The 11,296-nt window shown below is 40.3% G+C and overlaps 1 protein-coding gene across 1 annotated transcript in view; it reads right to left on the bottom strand.

The window, feature by feature from the left end:
* Smp_155480 (putative heat shock protein 70 (hsp70)-interacting protein) overlaps positions 1-3,077 on the bottom strand; it is a gene marked incomplete at both ends in the record, with an annotated part of 17,632 nt that extends 14,555 nt beyond the window's left edge. The window contains one exon of the mRNA XM_018789313.1: positions 2,858-3,077. Within this exon, the coding sequence (XP_018654769.1) occupies positions 2,858-3,077 (220 nt within the window). The remainder of the gene's footprint in view (positions 1-2,857) is intronic.
* Positions 3,078-11,296: the final 8,219 nt, after the last annotated feature.

Raw genomic sequence — 11,296 nt, 5'->3', positions numbered from 1 at the left:
CAATGAAGTCCTACTCACTGCCTTCTCGTGACACCGGTATTGTTTACGAAATTGAGAGGACGAAAAGCGAATGCCCGGTACTTCACCCAGGTTGGTGGACACGGCGAGTCCACCTAGCAGAATTGGAAAACACTCATTTCAAACCAGTGATGCACATTGCTTTCAGTATCCTGAGGGAACAAATGGCGTATGAACCAATCGTCGTTGGTCACCGGCTACAATGGACTGCATCTCCTTACGAAGCTTCACTGCCTTGTGGATCAGATCTTTAGGTCAAAGGCTCCGGTTGTGGTCTCGTAAGAAAACCACCTGCTTCAGTCTAGGCACCCGTGCAGTATCATAGCCCTCACACAAATCTCATTTGATTTGTGCGGCGCATATGTAGTCGGTGCCCCTTCGTACTAATATTTAAGTGTTTAAATAAAATAAAATCATAAAAAGTTCTGTATTGTTGATCGCTGATCATGTTTACGCGATACAACTTAGTCTGTTGAAACGGCATTCGACGGCTTATTGATGTTTGTGCAGGAGAAGATGAAGGGCGCGTCCACTTTGTCCAATGTAGTGTTTTTCACAATTGGAACAGTTTATTTTGTAGATAATGTTTGTCATTGCAAATTTTGTCATCGAAGACCTCGTTATTCACTTATGATAATGGAAACGTGTACGGACAAAAACACACGAATAATTTCATCACCTTCAGGTAATCTGAAGACTTCAATTTCAAGAGTTTGTTTTTAAAATGCTACAACGAGTTCATGGTTGTAGAGTTTCTACCCTAATAGACTGGGGATAACTCAAGAATGGTAAACCGTATAGTAATAGTTCGTGGGTCATAACAAAGCTTATAATAAGAGGGATATGGGTATGAATAGTTCAGTTAATTTATAATTATACAACAAAATATACACATAGTATTGCTCCATAAATAGTCCTCAAAAGTTACCACTCATAATTCTCTTCGGGATATAACAGATAAATCGCGCTGTTAATTTCTCACGACAATCAATCGGCCCTGCTTGCATGCAAATCGACCATCAACAAATACATCTTCAAATTCAATCATCCTTGACTTTCGACTTTTTTCCTTGGTTCCGGGATCACCTTAGTAGAATGGATTTTGCGCGATGCTTTTCATAAGCACTATTTATCCACGATGTCTTTACCAGTGATACGATACGTCGGCAGTTTTTTGGCAGACGACGGAAGGCCATTGATGATTACATGGTTATCAAGTCCCCTTTTGAAGCTACTCTCTGGTGGGGATATCGTCACATCTGCTAGGAGAACACTCATCCTTATTACAAGGGAGCCTTTTAATAGTAAAAGTGCGGTCGTACTTATGCGTCAGCAACGTGATGTTCAAGTTGTTGATGGTTGTCTTATGTAGTGCGATATCAAGATTCGGGTAGCATGTTTTTATTCTAGGAGAGGTTATTATGTTGTAAACCAGTATTATTGTAACGACCGAAGCTCCAGTATTTGGTCTGAATTCTGAGCCGACGAATCGAAGTTTATTTTATTAGACCGAACCACGTTCTCCTGTGTAGAGTACGAAGAGCTTCTAAGTGACCGGTATTAAATTGTATCAAAACACAATCTCAGTGCTCATTTGAAACTGTTCTAGTTTAAAAGCAAACAAAGTATATCAAAAGTACAAATTATCTTAGACGGCACAGCCTGTGCTATGCAGATAAGGCTTTCTCTAGCAAAAAATAACGCGCTCAACAGCAAAAGGGATGGTTAATAAACAAGTATTCGGTACATGAGAATCAACACCAGCATTACCAACAGGATGGGATCAAACATCTACTTGAAAAGATTCCAGTAACTGTTCTCAGGAGGTAGTTAAGAATCAGTAATAATCAAATGGGCCACGCTGTAACCTTGAGCTTAGTCGAAAACTCAAATTTTGCCAGTGACCCGGCAACACGCGACAGTAAAATAAGTGTAATAAAGGTAAATCTGTAGACAAAGTAGAGACAAAGAAGATTGATGAACATAAAATGCAGTCACGAGAGCCATGAGCAAAATTAAAAATCCTTATTAAGAAAAGAGAACGATGAAACAACGACGCAGTTCAACAAAACACTTTGGAAAAATTTTTGGCGCATTCTTCCAGTTGCAATTCGTTTGCCTTATATGTATTTCTTCAATTAATTGAGAACTTTCTTAGATTAGGAAGTCAGTCTTAACATGCTTTTCATGTTAATCCCGTTACACACTTCGCGACGCTTCTCTGCACTTGAGACGAGAGCTTCTTATCGCATTCTGGAAGAGCGGTGAAAAAATGCTAATGTTTTTGATGTCGGGAAATGCAAGGCCTAAATGTTTTCAGGCAGAAATGACAAGTCGACATACCTATTTACCTCCGAACTGGTGAAGAGTTGAGCAGGATTTGGCTCCATCTCTCTGTTATTTGTCACGTCTGAGCTATCTGTTAACGGCTTTCATAACTCGCACTCCACTCAGTTTCGGAGGAGGCGAGTAACATAGAGGAGACAGCGAATCCGAATCATCTCTGTAGCTAAACACCACTTCAGGTGAAACTTTTGTAAGTTGAGAGCTCAACTACTCTTGTCCGCCTATTCTTCTAATATTGTTTGTTCTCTTTGGAGCTCATATGAATTATCTTCACATCTGACACTTCTACACACTTGAATATCACGCATGTACAGAAGAACTAAATTATTGAAATTCACAGGTCTCATTGGTGAATTTAGGGACAGTTTACCAACTTTTCCAGAAGCCGTGTTGCATCTCATGAAAGGGTTTGTGAGGATTTATAGAATTCCTTATTCTATCTCTGTTTTGGCCATTTAGCACTTTTGAGAGGGCTGTAAACAGACCGACTAACCTGTAGCAGCGATAACTCTTTCTGTATCTCTTTTCGGTGATTGGAGAGAGGACTGTTGATTCCATTGCTTTGCTAACTGCTTGGAGTCTAAGCGATGCTGAAATAGGTCGTTTTGTTGAACTAAAATACTTTGGGACATTTCTATAATACTAATGAGTAAATCATCACATCCACGTGACTTGCTGGACGTAACTTTCATTGGCTTCTGAGTAAAAGCCATGGTACTACCTGTAAAGTGCTCTCCACCGTTGTCGCTGTTGCGACATCGGTTTGACCTTTGACCTTGCATATAATTTGGCTGCTTGTCAAAATGCCTATTAACAGCTTCGATGATTTTAAGGTTAACGGAGGTTTCTGCCCAAATTTTTGTATTGACGTAAATCCTATGACTAATAATGGTTTTCGTTTGAGACGTAAAGCGACCCAAATACTTGCAGTCAGACTGAAGTTTATGAGCCAGGACTGTTTGTAAGATTTCCAAACTTTCCGTACCGTTACTTTTCCTCTGTTTCCCAGTGCTGTGTACCGGTCATAGCTGGAGTTTCGCAGTGGGTTCACCATCTGTTCCAAGTACCCCTTTTAGCCACCGAGCATCGATCGTAGACGCATGGTTCGATTAGGTATTATTACATTTATTTTTGCTACTATAACAATAGGTATAATCTCAAAATTGTAGATATGTCATGTTATGGCTACGGAATCTATAAGATCTTAAGTGGAAGTCATATCATAGTCTTCACTGACACGTCCTACATGACAATCAGCAATATAACATCCAACACTTCCGAAGAACGTATTTTAGCTGGGTAGAGAGTAGTATATTCAATATAAGCAGCAAGAGATTACATGGGTTCATGGTGCCTTCGTGTCTGAGCTATGCCATTACGATCAATTCCTGCCGCGTCCACCATCTTTGATCTCTAAGTGCTAAATATCGGATGTAAATTTTCTCAGTAAGTATATGCTCAGCTTCAAAGATCGTGTGGTTAGGAGCCGATACCACTATGGGGCACAGTCGGTCCTATTCTGTGACGGAATTCTGCTAAAAATTATGTCAGACTTCACTGCATTATAGCTGCTGCTGCCTCTAAAGGCTAAAAGCCTCCCAGCCGATATACGGTCATTTTTTATGAACAGTTTCTCATCCTTCTTTATATTTGAGTGTCATTTACGTTCCATTAATGGCGTACCTCTGACAGCGGCTAGTGCGTAACACACAAAGTGTGGGGCTTAGGAAGGGGGTTTTGAAGGCCACTGCTATGGACCACTGGAAAAATATATTTTAAATACTGGTGGCGCCTACAATATTTGGCTTTTTGTGTTTGTTTACTCCTGTGGGAGGGTGACATATTCCTGTGATTAGACAGTGTCGTTAAAGCAACCCAACGTCGAACTACTTAATATCAGTTATCGTAAAATTATTCAGAGGAAAGCCCAGAGGTAACTGCTCTTGTATATCGCCACCCCGCCCTCTTGTTCTGCGCTACCTATTACATCTGAAAAATGTCATCTCTTGCACACTCACTTCCTCATCTGTGATACCAAGGGAAAACTAGGTTTCATTTAGGAACATGACCTTCATTTCTGGCAGAAGACACATGTTCCATTGTTTCTTTATTTTAGTTTTAGTACCTCTTATGCTCCTGTTAGGGCAAGTAATTGTTCCTTGCAATGCATGCTACCCTTTTATGTCAAAATCCATTTGCCGGTTCATAAAAAAACAGTGACCTAGGTCGATTTGACACATCTGGAGGTGTATGATGGCGCAAATTTTTTATACTAGTGCTTCGAAATTCGTCTTTAAGTTTTCGTTGTTATCGATGTCTCTTACTGTTATTGGATGTGAGGTTATGGTCCTCTACTAACTTCACTGATAGTGATTAATTAAATATAAATTTTATTTTCTTAGTGCTGTTTAGGCTACACTGATCAACAACCTTTTTAGAAACCCATAAATATTATGATTTGACGCAAAAGTTACAAGATCTCACGGATTTGTGTCAAAAGTCACATTTGTCCGAAAAATAATGCCAAAACTTGCGCAAAATTTCAGGAACTTGAAAACAGTGATTACTTAAGAAACATGACTTGTAGTTTGTTATTAGAACAATAACGATATTCCATGAATAATAATAATAATAATAATAATATATTTCTGGAGTAGCAGGTACACGCCATTTTTACAGGCATGATCTACAATTTACAACATATACTGGTTCACAGTATGCATCCCAAGCAAGCTTGTTTAGTAATTATAATCTATAAAAGTTGATAGCAGTTCATTCGTTCACATATAATGTGTTTTCATAAGAATAGTTTCCAAAGGGGCATAGAGTCCACTTATATACCAGATCCAATCTCGACAAAAAGTGTAATAGGGTTTCGGTCGTGCTAAGTATTTATGTAATGCAGCTTTTTAAGTTTATAGTTGTTATAAAGTAGGCTTGTGGAGCGCCTGGTTCGAGCTATGACCTTGGGAAAGCGCGTTCGTCGAGCTTGTTCCAGATGTCAGAAGTTACATAGCTTCACCCTCAGAGCAAGATTCTGAAGAGAAAAAACAAAAGAGAAACCGAGGAGCAGCAAGGCATTTGGATATGAGCGATAATCAATGCTTAACATTTATTAGCGGAACAGATGGAGGTATGATAAATTATTAGATTAAATTGATACTAGCTCATGTTGCAAGAGTGAACTGCGATTAGGGGCTCCAGAAGAGAGAAGGCAGTAATAAAGAACGATGAGTTGTGATATTTATCAAGGTGGAGTAGGTTCCAATGAAGGAGGGAAGTCAAGATTCGAATGAGGAAGAACAGAGAGTGCATATAGAGAGTAGAGTGTTGAGTAAAATAGCAACCATATCCTTTACAGTCTGTTTTTTTTCATCATCCGATGCCTGCCACACAGTTTTCATGTAAAAGTCCGAGTTAGCATGTTAAAGGTTGTCTTAGTAGAATAGTTAATCCAGCACAAAAATTAGAAACATGAGTCGTAATGGTGAGTGTAGGTGAACAATCTCAATATCACAGATCTATTGACTTGTTCTCATCCATAAAGAGCCTGATACAAACAAAATGTTCTGCCCCACAAACACGGGTGGATTGAAATCATCGCCCTCACCATCAGTGCTTGCTGGTCAGTAACTCCACCCTCCCTCCTTTTGTGATGTTAGGCTCATTTACGCTTATTTTTTGGATATATATCATACCTCACACAATGCTCTGTTTTACATCCTGTTGGAAAACACTATTTCTATAAGTATCATTTTACAAGCTTATCAGTCAGTTACAAATTATGGACTGTGGGTAAGGCTTCGATGCAATGCTTTAATTGACTATAGTGTAAAGTATAGGTTGCGAATCAGATATAGGCATTAGGAAGGGTATAGTGTAGGATAGTTGTTTACCAAAGTAGGCGGAAAAGTGTACATTTATATTAGTTACAGATAAGGTAAGATAACGAGTGGTGAAATAATATTAATGGAAAGCAATATAGTGTACAGAAGAGTAAAAAGCTAATAAAGAATAGACAAGAAGGAACTCACCCTAAATTCGTACTGATGTTCTTTTGTCCTATCCTAACCGGTTGTTGGGTGACCGGTTCTGTGGTTGTACGACCACTGGCAGTAGGCAGTCGATTGTTCGTTTCTTCTGACGTTTTAGGGTATTTGTAAGCGTCGTTTAGCGACCGAGTATTGATAGGCCCAGTGAGTTGCCTGTCTACTTCAATTTAAAAGAATTAGGAAGGGGAAAGTATTTGATACAACTACAAGGTAGGAAAATAAGGCAATTCAGTCTATATATGTAGAGAGCCTATGATGTCTGTGTGGGACGTGGATGTGTTTGTTTGCGCCAGATCTGTGCAGGTGAGGGCTTGATCAATGAGTCTTGCAAACGTATGTAATTTGTCTGCCATGCGTATTTCAGAAGGAAGACTGTTCCATATTAATGAGTACTTGATAAGGAAGAAGTTTTCCCGAGTTTTTGATCTGTGTTTTTCAATTTTGACAGTGGATACTTTGTCTCGAAGGTTGTATTCATGTGAGTCTTGGTAGAGAGCTATATAACATGTGGAATAAGTAAGGTTTTCAAGGAGTTTGAAATAAAGAATTAAGTTAGACCTAAGCCTTCTTTTCCAGAGGGGTTCCAGTCCTAAGATATGGCATCTGGATTTGTAGTCAGTGAGTTGGTCGTTCTTAAGTATTTTGCGAGTGAAGTCTCGCTGTATTCCTTCCACCTTAAGTATATCAGATAGGCGTAGGTTGGAAAATAAGAACGAGCAGTATTCGACGATGGGTCTTACGCAGGCTTTATACAGGATGATTTTAGTTTCGTTTTGAAAGAAATTACGAAGGATGAAGCCAAGCAATCTCCGCATTTGAGATGCTTTAGTTGAGATATGTTCAGAGAAGTTAAGACTGTCAGAGTAATGTACCCCAAGGTCAGTTACTGATGTCAGTCTGGGCAGTGGGTTTTTGTTAAGTGCTAGTTTTAGTTTAAGTGACGTGTTTCCAATACACAGCCAACCGCATTTCTCTGTGTTGGGCTCTAGCCCCCAGCGTTTGCACCAGTCGTCTACTTTGTTGAGTTCATGTTGGATCGTTTGCATAGTACTACGTACACCACCAATGTCAGTTTTATAGATGACTTTTAAGTCATCAGAGTAGAAGTAGGTCTTACCTGTGGTAAAGCACTTGCATATATTGTTGATATAAATTATAAAGAGCAATGGGCCCAAGACACTACCCTGCACAACACCACTGGTTATTGGTCGAGGTGTAGATGTTGTAGAGTTAAGCTTGGTTATTTGGTATCTGTTTGTGAGGAAAGACTTAATCCATTGCAATAGGGGGTTTATAATTCCAACTGACTGGAGTCTGTTGATTAGAAGATTATGGGGTACTTTGTCAAAGGCTTTCTTTATATCGAAATAAAGTATAATCACTAGCTTTTTCTGGTCACGTATGCGAGTAACCTCGTTAAAGAAGTCTATCAGACATGTACTACATGATCTTGTTCTAATGAAACCATGTTGTGTTGGGTCTATTAGTCCTTCCTTAAGTAGGTGATCTGATAGTTGACTTTGTATCACTTTTTCCATTATGCGCGAAATAACTGGAGTGATATTTATAGGTCTGTAGTTTCCGACAAGGTTTCTCGGTCCTGATTTGTGTTTGGGAAGAACATACGTTACCTTCCAGGCTTCAGGATATGTACCCGCCTCTAATGATAGTGTGTATATTTTGAGCAGTAACGTATGTATATCCGGCCCCGACATTTTATAGAGAATTGATGGTATATCATCTACAGCAGAGCTCGCATTCGGCTTAAGGGTTTTGATGGCGGTATGTATACTCCTAATGTCATAAGTTTATGGTGCTAATATAGCTTTTGCTTATGCATTTTATGTTAACATCTGGGGCATTAGATGTATTCCTGTTTTGGGAAAACCATTCACTTAGCAATTTGCATATGACGGTTTGGTCATAGCACGTCACACCATCGTGCAGTAAAGAGTGAATGTTGTGATCTTCGTTCTTTCTCATGCGTTTTGCAAGGAGCCGACATAAGTTTTGGACTTTGGATGCAGCTGTGAGCGCAGTACGTTCTTCCCTCTCTTTTTTTGTGATGACTTTGCACTCCTTCAAGTACAGAGTATACCTGGTGCAGGGCACTAAAGTCTTTTGATATAAGGTACGTCTCTCTTAGTTTTCGTAGCTTAGACTTAGCCTTTTGGTTGATGTAGGGAGCAATTGTTTTGAAAGCAATTTTAGGAGGGATGGTAGTGTCTAGTGCATATTTAGTGGTAGTATTGAATATTTCCAGTGTTTCTAAAAGGTTATCACTGGTAAAGAAAGTGTTCCAGTCAGAGTGCTTCATAAGAAACCGAAAGTTACTCCAGTCGGCGTTTGCACAGTCTCTGTGAGGATGGTCCACAGGTGTTAAGTCGGCTTCCAGAGAACTCTAACAGAGCCTCCAGAGGCTCATAAAGAGCCCCAACCAATCAGCGATTAATTAGAAGTTGTGTGAAGTTATGTTACTAAAATAACGAGATCCTGATTGGCTGATTAACACACTGCTACTATGTAAACTCAAGGTCTCTTAATTACTATAAAATCCCTGTATTTTCTGTACATGAATGAACCTTGTAGTAAAGTGTTTTCTCTCATACTCGAGTCTTCTCCCTGGTGTAGTTCTAGCCTGGGGTTATCAGAACAGCTTAGGATCTGAATATAGCGTTCAACCTACAGACGTATCAGTCTCTATATTGGAAACACGTATTTAATGTCTTTAATTTTTTGCGCTTGGCAAGAATCGGAAGGGTGCAGAAGACTATTTTATGATCGCTGTTATGGAACTTCTCGCCAACCGCCATTGATGTTGGTGTGACATTGTGACAGAATATCAAGTCAAGAATGTTGTGATTTCGGGCAGGCAGGTTAACATGTTGCTGCCAACCGTGTATGTCTAAGGACCTTAGTATTCCTTCGTAGCACGGTGGGCCAGAATGTGTCTTCCAGTTGATGGTTGGAAGGTTGAAATCACCACAGACAATTTTGCAGGCGAAGTCAAGCGAGGCAGCCTTAGCGAATGACTCACTTATAATGGTGTCAGTCAGACTGGGGGTATTCGGAGCTCGATATATACATCCGATTAGTATTTTACATTCAAGGGTGTGTACAGTAAGCCACATCGAATCTGGTACTTTACTGAGGGTATGATCACTAAAGATTTCCGCCCTCATGTTTTTTGATGCATATATGAGACAACCGCCATCCTTCTTGGTGACTCGATCACAGCGGAAGAGCTCATACGTGTCTATTTGGAGGTACGTGTCTGTGATATCGGAGGACAACCAACTTTCCGTTATCAAAACAAGTGAGGGGTTGTGTAAAAGTAATAGGGCGCGTAGTTGAGTCATCTTATTCTGAATAGATCGGGCATTAATTAACATTAGTGTCAGGAAGGATGAGTGTTTGTCTAATAAAATGGTGTGCTGTAAACCCTGTGGTTTGTCGCTTTTACTATGAGAAGAGGAAAAAGTGGGAGTATTGGCTCTACGTTCTTGTTTGTTTAGTTTAATACCAGCATAGTTAACGGGAGAAAGGTGGTCGGAGGTTAGTTTGGCGAAAGAAGTATGTTCACGAGTGTTGGGTAGAATCGGGTGAGTTAAATGGATAGGCGGTGTATTCGGGGGGTGATCATGTTCCGTCAAGGAGCTTTTAAGACTAGAGACAGTTATCGACGGTGAGAAAGATGTGTCACTCCCCATCAGGTCGGAGTATATAGAAGGTGGTCTCAGAATAGTGGAATTGTCGCCCTCAACATTTGGAGACCCCATAGCAATACTGTTGAGGGGGAGAGAGATAAAAAAGGATGAGGTGGTGTGTGTGCCAAATTAGGGGAGATCAGAGAGTTATAAAGGGCGGTTTGGTTCTGGTAGTATTTAGAATCGATAGGTGGGTCCCCAAGCAGGCCAACATTATGATTGTCTTGTGTGCAGTGGGGTGTTCTACTCCTATTACGGGTAGTTAGGGGAGTTGTATGTTTCAAATAATTATTGCATGATTGTCTGACATTGTTGCCGGGGATGGTGTTCCTGTTGTGTGGGCTGTGCTGATTCCTGTAACCTGCATGTTTCAAGCTATATGGCTTATTGGCATCATGTGTAAGTGTGGTTTTTTTCGGGCGTAACCTCACGTTAGGATAAGGGGATACTGCCAGTTCACTATGCTTGTTGTAGTGCATTCGACTGCTATGAGTAGGTGCATATTGTGTATTGAGAGTGCTGGAGTACTTATGGGTGTTTAGAGAGAATTTAGTATTATTTCGCATTACAGTGTTTGGGCGGTTATAGCTATTAGAGCGATTGGTGTGAGGGTTGAGTTTTGGCTTTTTATCGGAGCCACAAGAACAGTGCTTTGAAACTGTAGGGGCATAGGTGGGTGGGCATTTTGATGTAGTTGAGTGTTTGGGCTTAGGGTGAATGGTTACAGCTGCCTGGTGTTTAGTCTTGTTCTTAGGACTAGTAGCAATATGCGACGCGCCTCCGTTTCTGGGAGGGGTGGGGTATGGTGTTTTAGGGATAGCGCTATGGCCAACGTTGTAACTGCCGCTACCACGTAGGCTGGGTTGATTGTTTTGCACTTCACTTGTGGTGGCGTGCTTCGTTAGTCGATCGTCTCGATAACCGTTATTATATCAATCTGAACGGTGTATAATATCAGAAGACAAAGGGAAGCGGCAACTACATTTTTATTGACAAATAACGTAGGCTAGAAGGCAGTGAGCACATGAGCAAATGTTAGCGAGTGAAGTAAAAATGACATGCATGGGAGATGGCTGGTAAGCCAACTCGCTATAAGCAAGCATTAATCAATATTTATACTCAGACAAAAATGAATGACAGACATGTGATAGGTAGGATAAGAAGTGTGCATGC

This window comes from Schistosoma mansoni, chromosome W (genome assembly GCF_000237925.1).
Source record: "Schistosoma mansoni strain Puerto Rico chromosome W, complete genome".
NCBI classification, from domain to species: Eukaryota; Metazoa; Platyhelminthes; class Trematoda; order Strigeidida; family Schistosomatidae; genus Schistosoma; species Schistosoma mansoni.
The sequence above is the reverse complement of the archived record's forward strand: the minus strand, read 5'-3'. Positions and strand labels throughout refer to the sequence as shown.